This window comes from Brachyhypopomus gauderio, chromosome 6, assembly GCF_052324685.1.
Source record: "Brachyhypopomus gauderio isolate BG-103 chromosome 6, BGAUD_0.2, whole genome shotgun sequence".
Lineage (NCBI taxonomy): Eukaryota > Metazoa > Chordata > Actinopteri > Gymnotiformes > Hypopomidae > Brachyhypopomus > Brachyhypopomus gauderio.
Genome location: NC_135216.1, coordinates 7,858,249 through 7,885,933, shown reverse-complemented (window position 1 = coordinate 7,885,933; position 27,685 = coordinate 7,858,249). Strand labels below are relative to the sequence as shown.

Sequence of the window (27,685 nt, the reverse complement as noted above, 5' to 3'; positions counted from 1 at the left end):
TACTCGATACTTTCATCGTCTAGTAGAAAATGGTGGCACTCATCCGAGTGGTACAAAACTCCTTACAGGAATGGACTGTAAACAGCTGTAATTTGGTGTATGGAACCTCGGAGAGTCACAACTTTTGACAGACTTGTGTCATGCACTCTTTTACACTTACCACAGGCCTGCATGACATGACTATTAAGTCTGTTTGAAAGCACGGCCTGATCTATACAGGACGTACTAAAAGGCTGAACCAAGACCAGCACACCCCTCCCACATGTTTACTCAAAACAATCTTGCCAATAACTGGACTGAACCATTCCATCATACCACAGGCATTACGTGTTCACCTCATATTCCACCGAGTTCACTGTTTACCTGCACCAGCACAGATGCACGACTTGCTCTTGTGTGTTTAGCTTACCACACAAGAGGAAAACTGAACGTGAAAGACGAACACACGTGTGGTCTCACGTGTACGTGTATACACTGTAGTTGTAATCACAGCTAGTATGGCAGCCGTAAGTCGTCCTCACATTGACCCCGTCTCGCCACACTGTGGGAATGGTGCGCTCTATGCACTGGTGGTGATCTATCTACCCACACTGAAGAAGTGGGATTAGCCAACTAATCATTATTTCAATCTTAGTGTTATTAGAATATAAAGGTGTGTACCAGAAAACTTTTAAATCAAGTCTTTGCTTTCTTTACCCTGGTAGGATCCTCATGTATAGCTGTAGCTGAGAATTTAGTTTCAAGTCCATTTAACAAATACAATTTTATCGTTTCGGTTCCAATAGCCCTGCTTCCTCTCTCAGACTTAGTACCAGTAATCTTTTCCTGGGTGAAGCATCCTGTGTTGTACAACCATAATGCCTTTTTATAATCTTTACTCTCATGATGTCTGATTGTCAGAAAGAAGAGTATCAGTAGTGTCACTAACAAAAGCAACGGCAGAAAATTATTCACTGTCATGAGATATATGTCATGAGTGAAAGTGGTCTCCCTATATTTACTCCCAATGTGAAGAAACCATGTGAAAAATGAAATGTATGAGTACGAAATAATTTACATCACCGCAGGGATCATGACTCGGGTTACATCTTAGTAAGAATCCTAAGATCAGATCATTTGCTCTTCTATGTTGACTCCAGTAATAATATTCTGAACAGGAATCGAGGTGTTGCTTTATTTATTGTTCTTTGGGGTCTACAACCTCAAGTCTTTGGAGAAGGAACGCTGCAGTCATGAGCAGAGGTCCCAGCCTGAGGGCAAACTGCTCCGAGATGCTTACGGCACCATATCACTACTCTACACAAACACTGGCTCAAGCTGCAGAAGGGATGTTGATCGGTTTTTACTCGCGATAAAAGATGAAACTATGGAAAGAGACAGAACTGGTATGGTCTTAAATGTTTAAGAGAAATAAATAAAGAACGAGTTACAAAAGGGAATTAAAACCAGTGTCCTATGTACAACAAATCCAAAATTCCCACAGCATTCAAATAGCAAGAACTGTTAAGTCTTCCCACTAATCACATTGTTAACAGACAGCAGAAAATAAACGTCACCCTGCCTTTACCTACAAGCTTCTGCTCTTCGTCAACCTGCTGTTTGAAATGCAGTGATTTTATTCAATGTGAGTAGTTGGATGGAAAATTATGAATGTGTTGTCCACCCTGCCCTTTACGTCTGCCACCAAATAAACTCTCTGGTGATTAGTGAGGGTTTGTGCCCCCGGAGCTAGGGGGCACCGTGCTCCCACTGCCCCCTCTCTGTCCATGACTTCTCCCGTGTCCGAGAATGCAGTGGGCACTACCACAGCCTTCTTCGTCATCTCCCTCACTCTCCGAGGAGGACTCACCGAACTGTCGAGGCTTCTCATAAATGCAGCAACCTGACAAACAGAATTAAGAGTGAGGAGGAGAAAGGAAGCTTTCATGGCATCAGAAACCGTTCCTATTTTTGAAATTCTGTCTTAAGCTTTCAACTTTCAAGTAAGCCATCCACACTCTTGGTTCACTGTATTTCAAATGCGGCTTCTCCAGCTCGTCAAGACATTTTCTTAAGGGTGAAGCACCTGCTGAACACTGACATTTGAGTAACATAAACCATACTCACACTTTGAGGACCTCCTACCCAAGTGTTCATTGTCCACTGTGTCACTGGACCACTCAACCTTCTTTTCAGTCTTCCTTTTTCGAAGCTTGATGGTCAAGCTTCTTCCCTCCTACAGAACACAGGATGTATCCCAAATGTTAGTGTCAGCTCTATATCCCAGCGTGCAAGCAAACGGTTTATGTGCCGAGATATACAGGTGAAACAAACTTAAACCTGTTGTTTTAGGCAATGTTCACACTGCCTTTACTTCTCAGTGGTTGTGGCGTGTGGACAGAATTATGAAAACAAATATGACCGTTGATAAATCATGGATAAATATGGGCACCAGCTTTGTAACTGCAGCATGTCAGTCAAGCTAAATATAAGATTTCAGAAAATAAACAACAACAAAAAAAGAGATAAAGTACATTATCCCCGCCAACCCTTGTTTTGTTCAGTTACCCCAGCAACCAAAATGCCAAAAGGTTGACAGCATGGAGAACACCCACTCCCACAAAATATGGGTAGCAGTCACAGATTATTATCTGGGGACATGAACCTGCCTGACTTGCTTTGTATAACACACCACAGGCAGAGAAGTCACGCTGAGGAAAAGATCCAGGCCAAACCATGGCTAAAAAAAAAAAAGGAGCAAAGACAGCAAAAGCAAGCTGTCTATAAAGGGCAGAAAGCCTCCTTTCCTGAAGCACTCACAGGAGCAGGGGCGGGGTGGGGATTTCCTCACACAGTGACAGTGTGACAGCCCTTATACAGGTTAGTCACGAAGTGGAATGGCAGAAAGAACATATTTGAGCCTAACGAGGACACCATGTGAGGAGCAGGTTGGAAAAGTGAATGTCACCCAGCCAACCTGTGGTAAAAGAACTAACAGTGCGCCAAACAGTAGGATGGCCAGCAGAAAAATGGCATGATTTTCACCAAATTGTCAAGTGGGCCCTGCCAGATATATCAGGAGCACAATGGAGAAGTGGCTGGAGATACTTGCTGGCCTCTAATGACATGGCTGTAGCACACACAGTTGACCTTATCTGTGAACAGCACCGATCTGTTCAGCATGGCTCCTGAAAATTCTGAAAAAACACACACAATGCAGTCTTCTTCTCCCCACTTAATTATTATGCTCTGCTGTGCCAACCAATATTCTCTGCAGATCCAATTGGCCAACCTTCAGAGACTGCAAACACAAAAGTCTTTCAGGAATTTCTGATCACATCAGAAACAATCCTTGGAATAAACCTAGAACATCTTTGAGCAATATATCAGGATTGTATCCATAAACGGAACATCAGTGTTTTATGAATAGACTGCAGTCCTTTAATAAAGACATAGCCTATATGATAAGTGTGTGTGTGTGTGCGTGTGTGTGTATGTGTGTGTGTGTGTGTGTGTGATGGAGACCTTCACCCCCCTAAGAGACCATTCGTCAGGAAGGTGAAATGGGTGCACTGGCTCTTTGCTCTGGCGGACAGAGTACATGGTAATCGCCTGAAAGACCTGGCTCACCGATACTGAGGGCAGCGTGATGGTCACTTCTTGATAGAGATGTCAGACTTTGCATCAAAGTGCATGTTCTTTGCCTCCAAAACCTGTGGTGTGGTTGCTGCCCTCAGCTACAATGTGTATAATACCTATACTGTATTACAGTTATTTTGAGCATATATTATATATATATATATATATATATATATATATATATATATATATATATATATATATATATATATATATATCCAATTGACAAAACTCTATAAAGCACTTATGCGAGTAGCACTGAACAAGGCCCTCTCTGCCAAATGCTGTTAACGTAAAACATTGTTTATGCAGATTTTTGCTATTTAAAACATTAATTTAATGTGTACATAAAGCAGCCTGCATTGTAAAGCTATAAAAAAACCATACAATCGCTGGAAATAATAAAAAAAGCTGCTCTATACGTTGTGGTACTCATGTCAGAGGAGAACTGTGTTACACCACTAAACTATATTAAAGAGCATGGCCCAGTAACTGTCTACACTAGTTATGGGGATATTCACCAATAAACTAAACCACAAATGCCTCGTCAGTCTCATTTATAAAATAAAAACACGTCATATCAGGACACACAGTTTACATAACGTTTACATAACCAATGCTTTTTATCAACCATGTTTAGATTTGAACTCAAACTATCCAGCTACATCTAACAGCTAGCTAGTATATATATATATTTATATAGCTTAAATATATTTAATAAAGACTGGGCTAGCTCATGTCTAAGTGTTTATTCAGCTAGCAGGTTGGTTATTATTAGTAATAGTAACAGCAGTAGTGTGTGAGGCTAGCTAGGCTAGCTAACGAGATAGCCAGGCTAGCTATGCTAGCTAATGGGCGGTACCCGCTGTGAGGAACATGTATAACCGAACCTTCCCCTCATATCTAAGGCCGTGTTCGTCAACGCGACCCCGGCTCACGGTCCGGCCGCTGGGCCGCGGTACCTGCTGGGGAGGAGGCGGCGTCGCGGTCTGGACAGTCTCGGTTATCGTCTCGCTGGACGTGCCTGGAACCTCCGCCATAGCAGCGTTACCTCACGGGTCCTCGGGGTCTGGTCGTGCTGGTGTGAAATAACGACACCTGTTCCCGGTGCGCCTCGGTCCACAACTATTCGGTGTTTTTTACTAGTAAAATAAATGTTAAAAAGCCTCAATAGGCCCACAGCGACCGTCCGAGGTGGGGAGGAAACGACGGACCAAAGCTGCGCTCTAGACGCAGGTCGGAGTCTATTAGCGGACGGACCACTTCCGGATTGTGTTCACCTTAACTCTGATCGATGTACAACTACCTGAGTATTGTCGACAGTGTTCATGTGTCTGATTTTAAATGATTTAATACGGCTGACCGTGTTGCAACGACGGTCTTAATTGTGTTTTATTTAAATGTACTTCAAATTTAACTACTGTCCTAAGTATGCTGTCAAACTATTTTCGTTCACGCGCGTAAAATCCGACGTAAGATTCCAACATGTCTGCGCCCTACTGTAGCCAAGTACACAGAGTGAAAGTACATTAAGTTATATAGACAGTTAGTTAATTACTGTACGCACTGCACATTTTATAATACAGTTTATTCAAATATAAACTAAAAGATTACCTCTAGTATCGTTAAAATGTAGGAGAATAGTGTATGTATTCAAACGAAGCATTTGCTGACCAGTGACATCACTTCAGATACTGGACTACATTTCGTCACTAGGTATTTACCTGCTTATATGATTGTATGCTTCAGTAACAGCCCAGTTTGCCGTTCTTACATGCCTGGTCTTGTTGTTTTTTTGTTGGTTTTAGGCTATGTGGAAGTCCACCAGAGGCAAGTCTTTCAGGGCAGGCGCTGAAAGCATCCACAGCACGTGGAGAACATGGGGGCGCAGACTCTGTTCTCAAACGCCTGGTCCACCACCACCCTCCTCCTCTAAACAACCTTTGCATTCTCTGAGGTCTCAGTCAGAAAAGGCAAAACGGAAAAACAAGAGAGATAAAGCTATCCTCAGCAGTGTATGCTATCTTTACGTAATAGAGTATGTCGATGCTTAATGCAGAAGGTTTAATTTGAGCTTTTACACAAGAGTTTATTGAGAACAACGGCAAACATGATCTGTCCCTTACAGAACGTCGACAACTCTGGAATGAAATGGTCAGAAAAAGAGAAGGTAATATACACTGGTGCCACATTGCCAGGGGAGAAGAAAGGTACCGTGTATTTTCTTTAACCTCCTAATCCTGCAATACTACACTCACACAAGCCCATACACTGAAACAAGAAATGTTGTGCTCAGACTGGTATTATATTTGATGAGCTAATTTCTCTGTTTTCTCCACCAGACACTACTCTGCCCCTTCCACAGTCGTACAGTCCAAAATATGTGGAGTCCTGCTGGTATCACTGGTGGGAGAAACAGGGATTATTTAGCCCTGAGAAACATGTAAGAGAAAAAAAGTATATTTTAAATTCAAGCCAGGATGTACCCTCAGTAAAGAAAACCTTTTAAATGTCTAGGCATGATCTATTTCGCCTGACACATGGTGGAACGCAAGCTGTAGCCTCATATTTCTCCATTAGTAATCATTTTGAAAGAACACGTATACAACTTCAACCCGAATGAATAAAAGTAAACTCACTAGTATTCATTTCAATTGCCATACATCCAAAGATACCTTTTTGAAGAATAGAGTCTTACAAAAAGTATTCAGCCCCCTGAGTCATCTGTATTAAGTTGACACAAATTGTCCCAGTCAGTATTTTTTATTGCAAACCAATATGCTTGTAAAGTAAAATTTCAATGCCAAAAGGTATTATTGTCAGACTGAAAAATGCTACTTACAATCTTTTAGAGTACTAACTTTGTTTGCAATAACAGCTTTAGGTTTGTTGGGGTGAGTTTCTGCTAGCCTTGCATACTGTTTGGGAGTCAGGTTGTTCATGTTGGTTGGATGACACCTGTGGACCTTTTCAATTTTGAAGAAGTGTCACAGCATGTCAATTGGTTTGAGATCTGGACTTTAACTTTACTAGTGTTAAATATTGTCTGAAAAAGGGAAGCTGTCGTTTTTTGGTAGACAAGCAGTTTGACATGCAGTTTGCACCATTCATCCATTCATCCTTTAAAAAAATGCGTAGTCCCTGCTGGGGAAAAGCATCTCCACAACTTGAGACCACCACCCCGTACTGTTGCCTGAGTTGTGTATTGCAGATTCTGTTTGGTCAAGCAGTGCTCACTGGGATATAAAAATGCCTGCATGTTAATGTGTAGACTTTAATGAATCATGTTTAATGTTAGATCTGACACTACTGGTGTAGATGACACGATCCTTTTCTTTTCTTTAGAGGGAGATTCCACACGCTGTCGATAAGTATTTCTCTCTTTGCATCCCACCACCAAATGTAACTGGTACTCTGCACCTTGGACACGCCCTAACAGTGGCGATAGAGGATTCTTTAGCTCGCTGGTAACCACTGGTTTATTTGTTTGAGTCAATATGGCTACAAAATGCATATTGGTAAATGTATGGTAGTGTTAATAAAAACACCTGGATGTGTAGCCAAATTGTGAGAATCTTTAGTGTTATGCAGTCTGCTGAAATGTTTGCTGCTGTGAGTGGGGCGGAGCTTGAATGACTTGCGGTTTGTTTAGGCGGCGTATGCAAGGGCACAAGGTGCTGTGGGTGCCCGGCTGTGACCATGCTGGGATTGCAACACAGGTATATCTGTTCCCTCCTGCTCCTTGTACCTTGAGGAAGGAGAATACTGTTTCAACCACAAGCAAGGAACCCTCAGCCTTATTTTCTCTGTGTCTGTAAGGCGGTGGTTGAGAGGAGGCTGTTGAGGGACCACGGCAGGCGTCGGCAGGATTACAGTAGGGAGGAGTTTGTGCAGGAGGTGTGGAAATGGAAAAAAGAGTGAGTCTCTCTTATGGTCTTCCAGCCAATTACTGTAAACCTGCATATATACTGTTTTGTTCCTGGATTTGTGTGTAGAGGAGGGCACATTTTTACATGTATTTCAGGCAGATCCCAGTGCCTGTGTATTAATAATGAATCGCCTGTATTGGATGTTCGGATTACAGGAAAGGAGATGAAATATATGATCAGCTGAGGAAGCTCGGGGCCTCTCTGGACTGGAACAGGGCCTGTTTCACCCTGGACCCGGTAACACAGAACACCACCGCGTTCCTCTTATATAAGCATCTCAACGCACACGTCTCGCCATCACCCTGAACATCCTCTCCTCCTTTACCGATCTTACTTGTCCTGCTGACTCGTGCACCCTGTCCTTCAGGACTTCAACAGGGCCGTCACGGAGGCCTTTGTAAGGATGTGTGACTCGGGACTTGTGTACCGCTCAGAAAGCCTGGTTAATTGGAGCTGTGCCCTTGGGTCAGCCATCTCAGATGTTGAGGTATATTGTTGTTCCAGGGCTGATCTAACAGTCACAGCAGGGACATATATGCAATAATAACTGTCGGAAGCACCTTTCTGAAGTTGAAGACTCGCACACATGAACTTGTTTGTGTTCAGGTCGATTCCAAGCAGGTTTCTGGCAGCACTCATCTATCTGTCCCTGGTTACCAGCAGAAAGTAGAATTTGGGACCATGGTTACGTTTGCATATCCTATAAATGGAAACCGTGAGTATTTTTGTTGTTTTATATTTTGTTTGGCTTTTACCTAGCTTTGATGTCCTGGTCAAGAGATTGATTATCTTTGTGTATTGTTGTCTGTGTTAGATGGGGAGGTTGCTGTGGCAACCACACGCCCCGAGACCATGTTGGGGGACGTGGCCATTGCTGTACATCCTGATGACCCCAGATACCAGGTCCACATAATGAAGCACACACTGGCTTCTCATTACCTAACCCCCTGTGTGATGTGATCCACTGCATTAAGCCATAGGACTTATTAGGCCTGTGTATTTCGTATTAGAGTCTCCATGGGCAACATTGCAGACACCCTTTTACAAATAGACTGCTGCCTATAATCACAGACACCATGGTGGACATGGATGTGGGCACAGGTATTTTGTTTGTTTGTTTGTTTGTTTTATGCACATTTATTGCTTGCTGGTCCATAGTTGGTGTTTCTACAAATACAATAAAGTTCACGTGTTCTGTTACTCTGTAGGAGCCGTGAAGCTGACTCCAGCTCATGACTACACCGACTTCCTGCTCTCTCAACGACACTCTCTGCCACGACTCACCGTGATTGGAGGAGACGGAACCATGACCTCTCTCTGTGGCCAATGGCTCGAGGTACAGGACAGTCTTATCGCCGGGTAGACTCCCATTCTAAATCTGTACCATTTAAAAAATAAGGTATTATTCTCGGAGAAACGTTTTGTTTGTCGACTCAAATCTGAATACTGCTTGTCTGGTATTCTGAGCATCTCTTTGCTTTTTCTTCTCAGGGTGTCAAGAGATTTGAGGCTAGAGAGAAAGTCATCGGCGCACTGATAGAGAAGAAGCTTTTCAGAGGAAAGAGGGACCATGCCATGTCTTTACCCATTTGCAGGTGCTGTGAGAGTCGCCATAGGGTCAATTTTCTCATTTCACATCACAAAATTACCTCAGCGGCTCTCCAAGCCGCGTGGCTGGATATGTGTTTGTACTTTACTCTGCCTACTGCCTTTGTTTTTGAAGCAGTCAGACCTGAGGGTGATTTCAAATTCCTTTTTAACCTTTTGTTGTAATGCTGCGCTGTCGACGTTGGCCCCGCCCAGCCGATCTGGAGATGTCATCGAACCCTTGCTGAAGAAACAGTGGTTCGTTCGTTGTGAGGAAATGGCAAAGAAGGCAATTCAAGTATGTATGTGTCCTAGTGCCTCTTATACATGTAGATGTAGCTGACGCCACTAGTGTGTGAGGACTGAGGGAATAGCTGTATTTGCCATTGTTGTCCAATACTCCCTTATATATGTGCCATTTTTAGGCTGTGGATGAGGGAAAGCTGGAAATAATTCCTCACTTTTACACCAAGACTTGGAAGAATTGGCTGTCCAACATCAGGTTAGTGTGTCTAAGATAATTACATCACCCACCTTTATTCTCTAGGTGTAATCTTGCAAGTATGAACATGTGTTGTCATTTATCTCTTAACATTTACATTACATTTACATTTATGGCATTTAGCAGACGCTCTTATCCAGAGCGACTTACAAAGTGCTTTGCATCTGATCACAGAATTCATCCTAGGAAATAGTACAGATAGGCCAGAATTCAAGACACCATTGAGTCAGACTACTATTAAACTACAGGAGTCAATGTCATTACCTAGTGTTTTGCAAGTTAGATGTTTGCAAGTGGTATCAGCTGAGTTAGTGCTCTGGTAAGAACTCAACAAACAGGTGGGTCTTCAGTCTACACTTGAAGATAGCAATAGACTCTGCAGTCCTAGCAGCTAATGGAAGATCATTCCACCATCTTGGAGCCAGGACAGAGAATAGTCTGGAGCTTTGTCTTCCATGAGACTTTAAGCATGGAGTTTCGAGACGAGCCAAGCTTGAGGTTCTGAGTGTTCGCTGTACGGATCAACTGTACGGATTTTACCATGGACATCATATGTAACAGTTATAAGTATATAATATGTGCATGTGCTCCCCCTACACTACCCGACTCCTCCTCCAGTGATTGGTGCATTTCCAGACAACTTTGGTGGGGTCATCAGATTCCTGCTTATCAAGTGTCCTTTCCAGGCTCTGATGACACACAAGAGGTAGGACCAGCTTCAGCTTCAACTTTATACAGCTTGGAAACATATTTTATTTCTTTTATTGTTACTTGATTGTATCTATAGAGTGTCGTGTTTAGTTACACAAAAGGTTTCCATATGGAGAACAACTAACCAATGTTCAATAACTTCAGTCTTCAATAAGACTGAATCCATCCAAAATATTTTCATATATGCCTTGGTTTTCTGTCCCTTCTGTTATACGGTGATTAGACAAAGCCAATTTGCTTTCATCTTCCAAATCCAGGGAATGCTTAGGTTTAGTTAAATGCGGTAAGTGAAATTTAGGAACATTCTCTAATAGATGAAATTCTGATTTGGTCAATGCCACTGATACAAATGAACAAACACATCTAGGCCGGTGTTCCCCTCAGCTCTTGGAGTGCAACACACTATAGGTGTGTGTGGTGTGGTACTTGGCGCTGCTCTGACTGTGGTCTTCTTCAGGAGAAGTGGGTCTGGGCCAGAACTGAGGCACAGGCTAAGGACCGGGCTGCTGCCAAGTTTGGAGTGAGCCCTGATGCCATGACTCTGATTCAAGGTGACTACCCTCAATCATTTACCTGTGATTATATATATATACACCCCAGTAGTGTGCAAAGGTTTTAGGTGTGCAAAAATGCTTCTATGTAAGAACGCTTTAAAAAATACAGGTATTAATAGCTTATCAATTAACAAGGAGTATAGTCTGATTATATAATATGATTAACCAATTATACCAAACAGGTGATCACATCATGGTGATCATCATTTTCATATGTAGGTTGAGACATTCGCTGAAACAGAAACAGCTATGTAGGAGGCTTAAAACTGGGTGAGGAACAGCTAAATGAATGTCACAGGTCATACACCACAGCAAAACTGAGCACAGCAACAAGACCAAGTAGTTATACCACATCAGCAAAAGTCAAAGATTTCACAGCAGTCTGGGCTTTCAGGATGTGCTGTTGAAGCTCTTTTGGAGAAGCTCAAGGAGACGGGCAGCGCTGAGGACCGTAGACGCAGTGGTCAGCCAAGGAAACGTAGTGAAGCAGAAGAAAGACACATCGTGCTTCCCTTCTAAATCATAAGCAGTGGCATCAGCTCCGAACTGGCAGAATCCAGTGGGACCCAAGCACACCCATCTACTGTTTGGAGATGTCTGGCCAGAAATGGTCTTCATGGAAGAATTGCTGCCCAAAAGCCAAACCTTCAATGTGGAAACACGCCCAAGCAACACAGCTATGCATGAAAACACGGGAACTGGTCAGGATTTGAGCAAACATACATCCACAGAAGATCTGTAATTACTTCTCCAAGATGTTTGGAACAACATTGTGTGTGTGTGTGTGTGTGTGTGTGTGTGTGTGTGTGTGTGTGTGTGTGTGTGTGTGTGTGTGTGTGTGTGTGTGCGTGCGTGCGTGCGTGCGTGCGTGCGTGCGTGCGTGCGTGCGTGCGTGCGTGCGTGCGTGCGTGCGTGCGTGCGTGCGTGCGTGCGTGCGTGCGTGCGTGCGTGCGTGCGTGCGTGCGTGCGTGCGTGCGTGCGTGCGTGCGTGCGTGCGTGCGTGCGTGCGTGCGTGCGTGCGTGCGTGCGCGTGCGTGCGTGCGTGCGTGCGTGCGTGCGTGCGTGCGTGCGTGCGTGCGTGCGTGCGTGCGTGCGTGCGTGCGTGCGTGCGTGCGTGCGTGCGTGGAGAGAGCTCCTATTACCACAGGCACCACTGTTGCCTTCACTTTCCACATTTTGTCCAGCTCTTCTTTCATCTCTGGATATTTTCCAGGCTTCCTGTCTTCCTTGTGCCTGATGTTGCCCTCACATGGGATCAACACAATATCCAGCTGGTTAGCCATTTCATCATTTTGTATCTGGATGTCCCACAGAATCTTAGCTTGGTTGTTCTACACCACGTTTGGGGGAGTGTCCCACTTAGACTTCAAGCTCAGCACTGATGTTTCTGCAGTTCAGCCACTTGGTTATGGTAGGATTTCCCAATATCAAATACTTACATTATGTACCAGTGGTACATGCCATGCAAGCGTTCATCTACCCACGATGGCACCTGTTCCTCCTCATTCCTCTCCTTGAGTTACTGCTGTCTGAGCTGCTCCCTAAGCTCCTTGTCACTTTGGGCCGTCTTCCTGGTGTATTCCTGGACCTTGTCACTTTGGGCCGTCTTCCTGGTGTATTCCTGGACCTTGTCACTTTGGGCCGTCTTCCTGGTGTATTCCTGGACCTTGGTTGTTTCATTCTGGACAGTGGAAGTTGGAACATTGAGCTACTAGATGTTTGGGCGTTACTCTAGATGTTGGGTATCAAATCATCCTTAATTCCCACATCCTCTCACACTGGGGTTGCTTGAGTTTGTCCTTGAGGGTGTCCTTGAGGTTGTCCTTGAGGGTGTCCTTGAGGAAGTCTTTTGTTCTCCACTCATGTCCATGAGTGTCTTGCATGTGTCCCACTTTTCATCAGACTGCCCTGGTACCCCAGCATCTGACACAGACCTTGTTGTTCTGGGTGATGACATTTTTGTGACTTATTGTTCATTGTTAATAGTCATCCTTGCGTAAGGGACAACAGTGTGAACACCCTCACCCTGCCGGGATTTAAACTCACGATCTCCTGTATCATAGTCAACTGTGTAATCCATATAAGTAAAACGACCTGTTTATTAGATTAATCTTGTTTAGTATAGGGTTTGACTATACATCTCTAGCTGATGTGACAGGTTAGGCATACACTAAGGCTACAAGGCACAATGTCTGGACCATTTGCCAAGAAAAAGCACATTTCTTGCCTATTGTGTTTCAGATCCGGATGTGCTGGACACATGGTTCTCTTCAGCTCTTTTTCCCTTTGCCATGTTGGGCTGGCCTCAGCAGGTACTTAAGAAATTAAATAGCATTTTCCTTAATTAAGTTAGAAATTAATTTCCAGATAGATAAATAATGATTCAGTGATATATATAATATTTTGCTTTGGAATGATTCTTATTTCCCAATCTACAGACAGAGGACATGAAGCAGTTCTATCCCAACACCATTCTGGAGACAGGAAGTGACCTCATCTTTTTCTGGGTTGCCAGGATGGTAATGCTAGGCACAGAGCTGACTGGCCAGCTGCCCTTTAAACAGGTGCTGTAATCATCTTCTTATACATCTTTAATGTCACATACACAAAACCCAGGACCTCAAATACAAACTCAGATTGAAAAATTAAAACATGGATAAAAGTAAAGGTACTAAATAAATGTCACACAAAATATTTTTGAGTTTTCAGCACATTTGACACATCGCTGAAATGAGATTTTTGCCCTTTTCGTTTCTTGGATTCTCAGGTGCTCTTTCATTCGCTGGTGAGAGATAAGTATGGTCGGAAGATGAGTAAATCTTTAGGAAATGTCGTGGACCCTCTGGATGTAATCTTGGGCGTCTCTCTGGAGGTATGCTGCCGGTGGACACTGTGGGATTAGAAAAGCTTCAGTGGCTCTATATATGAACAGTCCTTGTAAGGACAGTAAATCCTTGTAGTTTTTCGAAGGACTCTGCTTCTATTGAATCAATACTGCTAACCCTCCAGAAACCTTGAGCTGGAATATCATGGTTTATGTTTCTCTTTAAGACTGAGCTGTATTTATTAAGCTGCTCTTACACTTTTGTTGGAAACTGCTCTGAGCCTAAGGTTTTCCATAAGCCATTAGCATCCAAGATTTTAGAGAACATTTTTATGAGGACATTTCAGTTCTCATTATTATTTAACTAATGAGTCAGTCAGTTCTGGGGCACTTTACTGTAAAATCGTGGTAAAACAGAGTTGAATCAGTAGGCAGATTATGTACACTCAGAGTTAGAAGAACTTTGTGTCTATCATCTGTCCCTCTGGTCTACATAGAGGCTTCAAGAAAAAGTAATGGAAGGGAACTTGGACCCAAGAGAGGAAGCCATTGCTATGGAGGCACAGGTCAGTAAAGACACTCTGTGTTCCAGTGATTTACAACTGTTCCTCATAGCGCAAAACCATGTTTGCCATGTTTCATCTTCCCAGAGAAAAGATTTCCCAGAGGGCATCGCAGAATGTGGCACAGATGCCTTACGATTCGCTCTCTGCTCCTACAAAGCACAAGGTCGGTTCCTGTTTCTGTGCTTCAGTATGCGAATTACAAAGACACTCCACCTGTAGTTTAACGAGTTCATCACATTCTAGTCTGCGGTTTTCGGCAGTAATGTGATAGAATATTTCATGTTCTGGCATTTGTGTGTGGATCTGAGTGGTTTTGACTTCCTTTTCCAACTGGCAGGGGAGGACATCAGTTTGTCCATGTCTCAGGTGCTGGGCTGCAGACACTTCTGCAATAAGATGTGGCAGACGGTGCGTTTCACCCTGGGAGCTCTGGAGGACACGGATGTTCCGCTGACGCCACTGCCTGAGGTAGCATCCACGCTAGCACGAAGCACGCTCGCACGCCGCAGGCTAGCGCCTCCTCACGGGAGAGCCGATTTACATATTTCTGTTAAACATTAACGATCTCTCCACGTTTTAGTGCTGCTTTTGACTTTAGAAAACGAGCTACATCTTGTCTTACTGTCTTTCTTCCTGTCCTCTCGGCTCTCTTATTTACTCTTATTGCTGGTTTTCCAGAATATGCTGAAAATTGTTTTTGGCTATGCCCCCCCCTTCCCTCGCAATTATTTTTTTTTGTTTTCATTTTAAGAATCGTTATTTCTGTTTGTACGTAGCAATGACGGTGTATATTGTGTTACTGATTCTCCTCTCCCCCTCTTCTCATCCTCAGACAGCCCCCGTGTCGTGCGTGGACAGGTGGGTCTGCTCGCGTCTCTCCAGCGCGGTGCGACAGTGCGAGAAGGCCTTAGAGAGCTACCAGCTCCACATAGTCACATCTTCTCTGCACGCCTTCTGGCTCCATGACCTCTGTGACGTCTATCTGGTGAGTTCAGTCTCAGCATTCTGACAGGGTAGCGCCTGGCGGCGGGGATGAAAACACCGCATTGCTATTATATACGTATTATATTGCCATATTGTTTAAGAAAGACTGTACTAAGCAGCTTTACCGAAGCTGTAAGCCCTCATGATTGCTGTCTGCTCGGTAAGACTGGCTGTGAAGGTGGTGTCTTTCTTTCCTGCTCATTTAGGAGTGCGTCAAGCCAGTGCTGAAACAGCAGGACAAGGCAGAGAGACAAGTGGCCATCGCTGTGCTCTATCACTGCGTGTCTCTCTCTCTCTGCCTCCTCTCTCCATTCATGCCATTTCTCACGGAGGAACTCTGGCAGAGACTGCAGCCTTATGGTCCAGACCCTGGCAGGGCTGTGACCAGCGTGTGTGTGCAGCCTTACCCAACAGCCTCTCAGCTGGTGAGTCAAATGCAACTGAAATATATGGATGCGTGCGTTTGCTTTCTTTAACTAGAAATCTTACAGCATATCTGAATTGCTGCCCAAAAACAGGAAATGCAGGAATTGTTCTTTATACAATAGTAATGATTGTCACCAGTTGACATCAACACTACACATTGAGAGGAGAATGCTGACTCTTGTTTGTGTAACTGCACATTGCTCCATAATTTCCTGATTTCAGCCTTATCATTTTTTTTCTCCTGCTTCCTGCCAGGTTCACTGGCAATTTCCTCAAGAGGAAACCGATTTCCCCCTGGTACAGGAAGTGGTCAGGGTGGCAAGGTCACTGAGAGCCCAGTGTCACATAACCAAAGACCGACCTGATAGTGAGTCCCATTTCTTTTAAGGGCATTTATTCCTGATTGGTGTATTTTAAGTTGTGGGTATAACTGGATATAGACTGTATATTTTTCTATGTACCTTACATGTACCTTTCATTTCTCTCTAGTGTGGGCAGTGTGCACACCAGACAAGGCTCAGATCCTCTACAACTTCAGTCATGCTGTCTGTGCCCTGGGTCGGATTTCTAACCTCCACCTGCACTGTCCTCAGGATGGTGCTACCTCTCTGCCATTCCCCTCTGCTCCACCCCCACCTGAAGGGAGCTTGGTTGGTGTGGTTGACCACTCCGTACAGTTACACCTTGATGTGCAGGTAACAGAAATGCCCTATCCCTTCGGTTTGAGACATTCAAGTGACTATGGAGCAGGTTTCATTTTCTCTTGCCAGAAGTGTAGTTATACTACAGTGGCAAACCAAAATAATACATTTTAGATATGCAACCTAAAATGTATTTGAACGTTCTCTCTCTCTCTCTCTCTCTCTCTCTCTCTCTAGAATTGCAGTAATGCTGACCAGCAGATAGTCCTCCTGTCCCAGCACAGAGAAAAGCTCCAGTTCAGGCTTCAGCAATCTCTCTCTCAGACCAAAGTGATGAACTACACAGAAAAGGTGCCTGGGCATATTCGAAAGGAGACAGCAAATAAAGTGAGTCTATACTAGAGGGGTGTGCATCATTTTACATGAAAGAATGAAAACTACCTGTGTTATACAGTACTAATCCTTAGCTACACATAATTTCCTGCTAAGCATAACCTGCGTTCATGGACATTGTTTCTTGTTTAATAACCTCTGCAGATTGCAGCGTTGGAGCAAGAACTCAAGAGCATTGATAACCAGCTTTTAGTTTTGAAGAATGTAAAAAATGCCTCAGGCAGTTAACAAGTTGTGTCTACACGTCATGAAGACACTCTTTAAATAAAGGATGTTTTGTATGCACTGGTTGCAATTAATATTCTTTATTTGTATAGCACCTTTCATACATACTCAATTGTATTTCATACATACACATTATAGACAATATATTAAATGTAAAAAAAAGTTAAACATGTAAATGGACAATTAAAATTATCATTATAGTAAATAGAAGAAACAAATATAAGAGGCACGGGACACGGAGGGCTCAAACATCCGGTTTTAAAATTCCATTAGGAATTTCACAGCCGGGAACAAATCAGAAACCATGCACAAAACATTCACTCGCAATCTCGAGGGGAAAAAGTCAGCCTGTCAGAGCAAAGTGCTAAACGACCCTTCATAGATAACTGACAAAAGCTTTCCTAGAAAGGACTGGGTGGTGAACCCCAGATTGTTGGGTGTTTGACATGGTCTCTAGATCATAGCCATCAGGGTTCACTACTAGCAGTATATATATTATAAATAAAGCACCCTCTCCAATCTTTAACCAGGTTTTAGGAATTACAAGTAGATTACTGTTTGAAGACCTGAGAGACCTGACTGGAACATATCTAACAATCATTGCACTAAGGTAAAGAGGAGCAAGGACATGAGGACATTAAAAACCATCACCAGCACCTTAAAATCTATTCTAAAACTGACAGGTAACCAGTGTAGTGGAGTGTGGCTATAATACAGGGGTAATCAACTATATTGTTCCGCGGGCCAAATTTGGCAGATAGCTCTGACCAGCGGTCCGGGGGACGGGAGGGGGGGTAACACTCGTGACGGAGTGTTTTTTTCAATAGCGCTGAAATAAATGCTCCGGTTTAAAATTAATTCTCCCGTCAAAATTAAGAAATATTTTTAACAATTTATTTTGGGTCCGGATGGGATGGCATTTGGGTCCGTATCCAGTTAATCAGGAATGAGATTGGGTCCGGATCCGGACCGCGGTCCGCCTGTTGATTACCTCTGGTATAATATGATCCCTCTTTCTCCTGCGGGTCAGAACCCTTGCAGCAGCGTTCTGAACTCGCTGCAGGCGTGAAATAGAGATCTTTGGGAGAGCAGACAAAACAGCATTACAATAATCTAGCCTTGATGTTATAAATGCATGGAAAAGTTTCTCACTATCAGCAGGAGAGAGCGTGTATCTGAACATAGCGATATTTCGAAGGTGAAAATAAGCCGTACTGCACATAGTCATAATGTATGATTTAAAGCTGAGCTCATTATCGAAACTGACATCCAAGTTCTTCACATTGTTTGGCCTTCAGATTCATTTGACTTAAATACGTCTGAACAGTATTTCTTTGTGACTCACTACCAAGAACAAGAACCTCTGTCTTCTCTTTATTTAGCTACAAAGAATTGTTGGACACCCATGTCTGTATATCACCTATGCACTCACACAGTGAGCTAATTGATTTTAGGGCTGTAGGTTCTAAAGAAATGTAAAGTTGAGTGTCATCTGCATATTAATGATAACTAATCATATTTTTAATGATATGGGGTAACTGAAGCATATAGAGGTTGACCCAAGAATTTATACAAATTATTTTTTATGTGTGGAGGAAGCAGTGTAATGGCCATTTAGATAAGATCTAAACCAGTATAAGACCTACCCTACCCACTACCCTAGGCCTACCCACTTCTAGAATCAATCAAGCAGGGTTTCATGATCAACACAGGAACATGGTGACTTGGTGGTTAGCGCGTTTGCCTCTCAGCACAGGAGTCTTGGGTTGAAGTCCCTATCTGAGTAGAGTTTCCATGTTTTCCCCATATCTGTGTGGGTTTCCTCTGGGGTCTCCAGTTTCCTCCCACAGTCCAAAAACATTGAGGTTAGGTACATTGGGAGTCCCTGACAAATTCGTCCTGAGTGTGTGACTGTGTGTCTCTTCATGTTCAATAAAAACAGGTGTCTGTGCATGAATGTATGTGTGCTTGACGGATGGTGTGGATGGTTCTCTGTCACTAGGGTTCACTCTCCCCTTCCTGCACCTGACTCAGTCCCCCAGGGGGTCGTGGTTTCTGTTAGAGGAGCCTGCTGTGTGCAATTGGCTGCTGCTTCTTGTCGGTGTGTGATTGGTCATGTAAAACTTGTGTGTTAAAATTGTAAAGCGACCTTGTGTATCTTTAAAGGTGCTATATACATTCAGTCATTCATTCATCATCAGTGTCAAAAGCAGCAGTTAAATCCAGCAGAAAATGGACTGAGAGTTTGAAGACCTGAGTACTGTAGAGGTTTCTGAAACCAGAATGAAAATGTCATTTATTGTCAAGTGTCATTTGGAAACAAGACAATAGGTTGATTAACCAAGAGTCTGGTACTGTCCGGTACTGCATGTTGCTATGTTCTGCCTTCTACTGGTTATCTTGTCCCTAAAAGATGTTGCAAACTCATCACATTTTTCAGCTGAAACAAATTCAGGGAAGACACAGAAGTTGGGGTTCACAAAATGAACAGGGCAGCCGAGTTATTTGTAGATGCGGCAAATAAAGCAGAGAAATCATTTTTCTGTGTTGATATCATTTCAATGTTGTAATTCTTCAATGTTGTTTTATAAATATCAAAAATTTGACCTTTGCCAATGCCTCTCAGCCTGTCTGCAATCTTGCATAAGTTTTAAAACAGCTGGAGTGCATCTCCAGGGCATCTTTAATGTACTGTAGATATTGAAATATCCTTTTTACCGTGGATCTACCTTGCTATTCAAAAATAACCTTGACTGGGAAACAGAATTCATCTTCATTAAAGCAGAGTACAGCCAGTTTCTGACTTTTTTTCCCCCAAAAAAAGCTAAAGCAGCATATACTGGTGACGAAATTAGATAGATAACTGCGCTATCAAACAAGATTACAGAAAGTACAGGCAGAACTCTGGGCGGTTGTCAAGGCACACTGTTGCTAGGGTAAAGTGAGGGAGGGGAGCCGCACGAGGGGCTGGCCTCGCGACTCAACCCGGAAGTGGCCCCAAACGCCGTACACACACGGCGGTGTCGACCGAAAACCACCATCCTGGAGCCACCGTAAAAAACGTGAACGGATGTTTTTTTCAGCTATACTGTGAAAATACGCCAAACAACACGTAGTTACCTCACCACCTGGACGCGAAGTTTAGTAGCACCGCACGCGTCTAAATGGCGGCTGCCTAAGAAGGATGAATGGGAGACGAATGGGAGCGAAGGAGCCCGTGATGTCGACCGGGGAGGGGGGACCCGTGGACGGGCAGGAGTGAGCCGCGTCCGCCTCGCCGCCACCACCACCGCCGCCGCAGCCCAGGCTGGTCCACCGAGACGCCGCGGGTCCGGGGGGGAGGGGGGGGTGACATGAAGAAAGGTGAGCGAGCCGTGTGCGCGAGGCTGTGGTCGCGCGCGTGACTTCTAGCGACGCTTTGGTTAGCTAGCGCGGCTAGCTGAGGTGAGGTACAGCGGGAGTGTGTGACATTTACCGGGGCTTGAGCACTTAGATAACCTCGGAAAAACAACCGAGCCCTCACGTTAAAGCTCGCTAGCTGTAACAGCGGGCCAGTCACCGTTTAATATACCGCCGACTGTGTCATATTATGCCACTAGTTATCCCGGTAGGTGTGTGTGCGCGAGCGAGCGCGCGCGCGTGTGTGTGTGCGCGAGCGAGCGCGCGTGTGGGTGGGCAGGAGGAGGAGGGGGGTCGGGGTTCTGGTGGAGGTGCTGGTCGTGGACCAGTGGGATATCTCCCCTCCTCTTTCTTTTCTCCTCCCCTTCTCTCTCTCTCTCTCTCTCTCTCTCTCTCTCACCAGCCACCTAGTAATATAAGCTTGTCGAGAACAGAGAGAGAGACGTGGAGGGAAAGTAGACGCGTTTAATCCAGGTACCATCCGGGGAATAACGTCGTCGCCGTCTCGGTGTTTCGCGTTTGTCTTGTCGCAGCAGACGCGCCGTTGCGTTCTGTTGCCTTCACTTTCTCCTACGCTTTAACTTGGAGGGTTAAAAAAAACTACTCTTGCCCTTAACCCTACAACTTTATCCTATATCCCCCCTTTTCAGTTATTTCTCTTGCCTGTTTATCCACCATTTTCCCTTTTCTCTGCAGTTTTGTCATGTCTGCATGTGGTTTTGATGAAGTCTTGGACCTCTCCGTGTACAGTTGTTGGCACTGGTGGAGTGTGTGCCCCTTGGTCAAGTTTGAGCTGTGTTTGTGAAAAAGAGTGTGGGGGGGAATGGTAGTGTAAGTTTTATTGGCCTATATGTGCACAAGTATCAACCATGTAAAGCAAAGCCACCATGCCCCATCTCTTTAACAGGATAGTGGGACCTCTCGTTGCTCAGTTTTAATGCAGTGGTTATTGGTGTTGTAGATAATCAGCATTGACCTCTTCATATCTTCCTTCTGGATATGGGGTTCCCACACCTATTTCTTGCTTATGTCCTCTGGGTTCCTCTAGGTGTGTTTTTTGTCTATGCTGCATTTCCAGTAGTGTCATATTGTGACTGCCAAGGGATATTTTGCTTTTGGAAGTGGTGCTGGTCTTTTAATGGAGTGTGGGTGAGTGTTGTCCTTTTTTTGTTTGTTTGTTTGTTTGTTTTATTTTTTTTTTGGGGGGGGGGGGGGGTAAATTTGAACCTCTGTCTGCTGTAAACAATTTTTAGTACCCAATCCTACCCATGGCAGTACCGTCTGTATTGATTTTCTCCTGTGCAGACTTGTGTCTGACACTGAGAATGAATGGACTTTGTCATTTCAAATATAGGCTACTTTTCACAGGCTGAAAGTTCACCAGCTATTGTCTCAGTCAATTCTTTTTTATTTCTTTTTCATGCTATGCCTAAAATATACTTTCCCTTTTTTAGGTCTGAATTTTACAGGTATTAAAGACATAATAAGCCTTGTAAATGGTTACCAGATTGTTGTAAGCCTTCCAGAATTAACTGTGGTTTAAATGCCAATCCATATTTCTCTGTTTACTGCAATTGTCTGTCATTGTTATAGCGTGCTCTTATTGAAGCGGGTTTTCATTTTCTTGACCTCCATTACTGTGTGTACTGTGTCTGTATATTTATTTATTTTTCCACAGCAATAACTCCATATGTAAAAAGTGGCTGTTTTTATTTGACTACTGTCAGCGTAATTGCCAGGTCCTGGAAAAGCCACACAAGTTTTCTTGCTAATCAAGAAAGTGCTTACTCTGAAATAATTTGAGCTTATAAATCCACCATATGACGGAAAGAGATACCAGAGGCATGTTCCTGTAGCTGGCAGGGGGGAGCGTGTCCCTATTACCATAGACTTGTTGAGTGGCGGGATTCTTTTTGGCAGCATGTTAACCATGTGTTAACCAACCAACGCTACATGAGCTTCATCGCCGCCTTCTGCATCCCAGATCATTTCTGTCCCAGCGTAGTTTCAGTACTTGTACATCTCGCATGGCTTCAGAACTACAGCTGTGCTTCAGAACTACAGCTGTGCGTAGCTTACGGGATGGTTACTGGCTTTGATGCTATAACATGGCAAAATAACAAATGACAATCATTCAGTTTGAGATTCTAATCATTTAAACAACTATGCATAAATAAAATGTATTTTTAAAAAGCACACAACCTTCTCTATGTAAATATACCTGTATGACATTGTGTCATTTACATTATGTAAATTAGTAACTTGAAGGGTATAAGGAAGGGGGTGCTGTTCATATTTGAAAACTCTTTGCATAATTACCAGGTCCTGGAAAAGCTGCACGTTTCTTACTAATAAGAACTAAGAACTTACTAATTGAACATGTGTGTCCACCATATGATGGAAAGGGGGTGATAATTTTGTTAGTCAAAGGAAATGTTCTAAGATCATTTATTGTATGCTGAAATAAGTTCTATTATGTTTAACAATATAACAGTAATATTGAAATCCATGATAACCGTATTCATCCCTGAAAGGGAATCGTCATACTGCCCAATCTCTACTATTATTTAGCCTAAGTTTATATCCAGAGATCCTGGCATGGCGGATCAGACTATATAACAGACTATATCTTAATGGCCCACACTCACAAATGACCTACGTCATATGGATGCCGTATTTCACGAAGCCACTGTAGTCTACCGCATTTGTGGTGTTAAGGGTCTTTAGATCCAGTTTTAACTAAAGAAAAAGAGCTCTGGCTAAAAGTGGATCACAGTTAGTAAAATGATCTTGATGACCGAGATCTAAAAAGTTGATAGAGTTGTACATGTTAGCCAGGTCAGCCTTATGTCAAAAACGCTCTTGTTATATATGCGTTTGTAAGAACATCCATTTGAGGAAGGGTGTGGCAAGCAGGGGAAGAATAGGCCTGTATGTAATCATAACTCCCAATAGACCATATTGTACTGTTCGAAAGCCCCGAAGTGAATCATTGTTCATGGACTTGCTCTGTTCTACATGATTCCGGGCAGGTGCGTTCCTGAATGAATGAATGAAATTGTATTATATATCTCTGTAATGTCCATAAGCTTCCATACCACATAAATTAAAACAACTGTGTTTTGATCAGTTGCTTTACAGTAGTGCCATGTTCTCGGCAGCAGTGGAAGCTCTACTTTTACCCTTCCTGTTGTTCGGGGCATAGGCAGATGGATACGATTACAAATTCTCCTTCCCTTTCAGCACTACACTGAGTCTCGCTCTTTAGTGCATTCCTAAATTCCTAAGTTTCTCACTGCAGGGCAGGGTAATACTATAGTCTTTCCCTGTATGCAACATTTTGATCAAGGACACTTCTGTTGACCCTTTTACAGTTCCAAGAGGATGTTTTAGATGTATATTAGAATAGACTGAGCGAACAGCTTATTTTAGATTGCATTGCAGAAAGTGCATTGTTTATTATAACTTGCTATAGGTGTAAGTCCCTATCACCTGTCATTGAATGTCTGTGTGTGGTTTAACTAATTCTTTAACCATTTTCTTTTTCTCATTTTGTTTTAGACTCTTCACTTCAGTCCCTTCTGTGGTGTCACTGGGCCATGGTTCGCAAGAAAGGGTCCCTTATCTTGTGTGGAGCTTTTCTATTCGTCGCATGGAATGCCCTGCTTCTTCTCTTCCTGTGGGGGAGGCCACCCATTGGTCGACTTGGAGAAGGAGGAGGAGCCGAGCCAGGTGCAGGAGAGGAGTGGAGAGCTGGAAAGGGGAAAGGGGGCGGAGCCAGTGGATTAGCCAGTGAAGTGATCAGATTGGCTGAGGAGGTGGAATCGGAGTTGGAGACTCAGAAAAAACTTCTAAAGCAGATACAGAGTCACAGATCTTTGTGGGAACAGCAGAAAGATGCGGCGAAAAGAGACGTGGGAGACGTGAAGGATAAAAAGGACGAACTTAAAGAACCTCGGCAGGTGCCCCAGTTACTCATCCTGGATGAAAACAAAAATATTCAGGAAAACGCCCAGGTTCCTGTTGTAACATCTCCTCCAGACGTAAAGCAGGACAACGATGACAAACAATTAGCTGAAAATAAAGCGGGCCTTACGGATCCCAGTTCTCAAACTGTCATCCCAATCTTAGTCATTGCTTGTGACAGAGTCACGGTGAAAAGGAGCTTGGATAAACTGATACAGTACCGCCCTTCAGTTGAACTTTACCCAATCATCGTCAGCCAGGACTGTGGTCACATGGACACCGCCCGGGTAATTGGCTCCTATGGAAGTCAGGTGACCCACATTAGCCAACCAGAACTCTCTGACATTCCAGTGCGGCCCGACCACAGAAAGTTCCAGGGCTATTACAAGATTGCCAGACACTACCGTTGGGCTCTGAACCAGGTGTTCAACACGTTCAGTTACTCCACTGTGGTCATTGTAGAGGATGATTTGGAGGTAAGACTGCAGATCTAATCAGTCTGTAGAAATGTCTACAGATGGAACAATGCAGGAGCAATTAACTCTGTTTATAAAGTAATAATGTTTATATATACGGTGCAGTGCTATGGAAAAAGGGTTCAAACTGTGCTGCATTGTGTCATTGAAAAAATCTCATTTTGTGCAGTACTTGAAATCAAAGCCCCTCCCACCTACCTGTAAAAATTCCAATTGCACAAGGACGAAGAAACATGTCCTTGTTGCTAGGCTCTTTTGTCTGCAAGATTTTGAACTTGTTGTTTCTAGAAGTCTCGCGTCTAACCTGATTACAAAGTCTAATTTCCAGCTGAGCAGCAAATAAAAGTTTACTCTTCAGGCTCTGTCCTTGAAGGTGAGCTCTCACCTGGCGTGCCCAGAGGCAACAGCACATCATTATTGAAACACAGCAAACATTTCCAGAGGATACAGACTTTTTATCAGTAGTGGCACTTGAAGTGACACCAGCATGTCCAATATAATGCTGGAGAAAGGAGGGGGGAATGTAACCCCCCCCCCCTTTTATTTTTTTATTAATGGCCCTCTACGCTGCCTCTTGCAGTAGGGCCCAGAATCTGGTGCTGTGCCACTGACTGAGACCCTCCTCCTTGGGTTTCAGTTGGGCTCAAGTACCCCTTCAAATGATTGATACCTTTCTCACAGATAACTTTGTCTTTGGAATGCGTGAAGACAGTGTTTTGACCTCCGTGTTCATTTAATGAAATGTAGAGGTGCAGGAAAAACTTGATTGCTCGGTTAGCCTTTGCCAGTGCATTTTTGTTAAATGACCCTGACTCATTGGGTGTCCTTTGTCACTTTGAGAAACAGGTGAGTGAGACTGCTGTGTAGCAGAAAGGAGAAGACCTTAATCCCTCTTTCTAATCCTGTTGACAGCTCTAATCCTAGTTTGTTCTTACAGATTAGCACATTTAACTGATCTATGGATTAATTATATTGGCACCAGTGACACTAAAATGGTTATGCACCAGAGGAGAAAAAAAAATCATATTTCAGTTAGAAACTCAAATATATCAGGGCAGCTTGATTAAATCTTCAGCTAACATTTTTAAAGTTAATTAGAAATGTGATGGTGACAAAGCCAGAGAGATCAGTGTGCTAAATTCAGCTAATTGATTGCGATACTGATCATGTTTGGTTTATTTTCCCAACTTTAGTGTTCTGGTGTTTGTATGTCTGCTTGTACATTATTAGAAATCACACTTTTGTGTCCATCTAGGTGGCTCCGGACTTTTTTGAGTACTTCCGCGCGCTCTACCCAATCTTGCGCTCCGACCCGACTCTGTGGTGCATCTCGGCCTGGAATGACAATGGACGGGAAGGCCTGGTGGACCCGGGGAAGCCCGACCTCCTGTACCGGACAGATTTCTTTCCTGGCTTGGGATGGATGCTGCTGAAAGAGTTGTGGGCTGAGCTGGAGCCCAAATGGCCCAAAGCATTCTGGGATGATTGGATGCGTCATCCAGAGCAAAGGAAAGAACGTTCTTGCATTCGGCCAGAGATCTCCAGGACTATGACCTTTGGCCGGAAAGGAGTTAGCTTGGGTCAATTTTTCGACCAGTACCTGCGCTACATTAGATTGAACACTGAATTTGTGCCTTTCACAAAACGGGATTTGTCTTATTTGGTTAGGGAATGGTATGATGAAGACTTCAGTAAGGTGGTGTACAGCTCCCTTTTGGTGAAGGTGGAAGACCTACAGCAAGTCGGTACTTTGAAAGGCTCAGGGAGAGTTTCAAAGTACTCGCCCGTAACCTAGGGGTGATGGATGACTTGAAGTCGGGGGTTCCCCGTGCTGGATACAGAGGAGTGGTCAGCTTCCTGTCACATGGTCGAAGGATTTATCTGGCGCCCCCTGAAGGCTGGACAAAATACGACACCAGCTGGAGTTGAAGGGGTGCACTGCAGCCATGGGGCATGAAAAAAAAGAGACTGTGAATTCTGATAACCATGCAGAAAGAGAGGAACACCTCTCAAACCAAAGAAACCAAGCAGGGTGTGAAAAGATAATAAATCCCAATGGTAATGCATGGCTAAAAGACATAAGGTGAAGGAAAGGGGATTTTCTAATGGAAGGTTACTTTGTCGTCTTGGGTGATGGTAGTTGGAACACCCCGTCATACTGGGAACAACACAAAAGTTGGTACCTCATGCACATGCAACAGTCTTACTCAGAGAAGACCATAGCAGAATTCTGCTGTTTCTCATCTGCTGCTCATGAAGGCAGTGGAGGAAACGCCGTTCTTCTCAGGATCATGAAGTGATTATCATCACTCAGTTTAAAAGTATTATCTTTTCTGTTATTCCCAGTGTCAAACTCAGTGCGTTGAAGGGTTGGTTTGGTGTCTACTAAATTGTATGTTCTCTGACCAAGACTAGCTGTCATGCAAGATCTGTCTTGGGATTGACAGAATGAAGGTTTTTTTCCAGCAACTTACTGACATTATTCTAAATGGCATTATTACTGACGTTCTAAATCAAGTACACCAGTTATAAATGTTGTCTAATTTGATCAATGCATTCAAGCAAAAGATTTATAAGTAGCACTATTTTGATGAAGTAAAATTTTGTGCCACGAATGATTAGCCTAAAGCAGGGGTGGCCAACCCGTCATAGACCAAGAGCCACTACTTTTCTTACTGTGTTACGGCAAAGAGCCACATCATACATGGGCGAATGTAGATTGGGGTGGGGTGGGGTGGGGTGGGGGGGGGGGGGGCAGTGTGTAGCAGTGTGTCGCCCCGTTAGTGCAGATGAGCCCGCGGACCGGCTGGGGAGCCACATGAAGCCAGGCAAAGAGCCACGGGTTGGCCACTCCTGGCCTAAAGGTTCATGCATCCAGGGCACC

The 27,685-nt window shown here is 43.8% G+C and overlaps 3 protein-coding genes across 5 annotated transcripts; 2 read left to right on the top strand and 1 right to left on the bottom strand.

Moving 5' to 3' along the window:
* Positions 1–1,386: 1,386 nt before the first annotated feature.
* On the bottom strand, positions 1,387–4,843 carry ppp1r11 (protein phosphatase 1, regulatory (inhibitor) subunit 11). The gene is made up of 3 exons (XM_077008446.1): positions 4,581–4,843; positions 2,107–2,215; positions 1,387–1,882 (listed from the first exon to the last, which is right to left on the bottom strand). The coding sequence occupies exons 1-3, from the start codon at positions 4,656–4,658 to the stop codon at positions 1,704–1,706; spliced, it is 366 nt and encodes a 121-aa protein (XP_076864561.1). The 5' UTR covers positions 4,659–4,843; the 3' UTR covers positions 1,387–1,703.
* A 70-nt stretch (positions 4,844–4,913) lies between these two features.
* Positions 4,914–17,020, top strand: vars2 (valyl-tRNA synthetase 2, mitochondrial). 3 transcript variants are annotated; one of them, XM_077008441.1, is made up of 30 exons: positions 4,914–5,334; positions 5,427–5,633; positions 5,747–5,828; positions 5,961–6,061; positions 6,964–7,085; positions 7,271–7,337; positions 7,438–7,535; positions 7,703–7,784; positions 7,915–8,034; positions 8,154–8,262; positions 8,362–8,450; positions 8,558–8,648; positions 8,756–8,883; positions 9,039–9,142; positions 9,351–9,432; positions 9,560–9,636; positions 10,255–10,342; positions 10,805–10,898; positions 13,143–13,213; positions 13,340–13,465; positions 13,669–13,773; positions 14,223–14,291; positions 14,376–14,454; positions 14,629–14,759; positions 15,124–15,276; positions 15,482–15,700; positions 15,957–16,068; positions 16,191–16,396; positions 16,580–16,729; positions 16,880–17,020. In XM_077008441.1, the coding sequence occupies exons 2-30, from the start codon at positions 5,430–5,432 to the stop codon at positions 16,961–16,963; spliced, it is 3,243 nt and encodes a 1,080-aa protein (XP_076864556.1). In that variant the 5' UTR covers positions 4,914–5,334; positions 5,427–5,429; the 3' UTR covers positions 16,964–17,020. The 3 variants fall into 3 exon arrangements, with proteins under 3 accessions (XP_076864556.1, XP_076864559.1, XP_076864558.1); XM_077008444.1 differs by lacking the exon at positions 4,914–5,334 and having other exon boundaries at positions 5,493–5,633; positions 5,747–5,788; XM_077008443.1 differs by lacking the exon at positions 4,914–5,334 and having other exon boundaries at positions 5,567–5,656.
* A 3,672-nt stretch (positions 17,021–20,692) lies between these two features.
* Positions 20,693–27,520, top strand: mgat1b (alpha-1,3-mannosyl-glycoprotein 2-beta-N-acetylglucosaminyltransferase b). Its single transcript, XM_077008440.1, is given in 4 exon segments — positions 20,693–20,833; positions 23,921–24,801; positions 26,057–26,558; positions 26,561–27,520. Coding segments are annotated over 3 exon segments (1,515 nt in total). The 5' UTR covers positions 20,693–20,833; positions 23,921–23,958; the 3' UTR covers positions 26,731–27,520.
* The last annotated feature ends 165 nt before the right edge of the window (positions 27,521–27,685 follow it).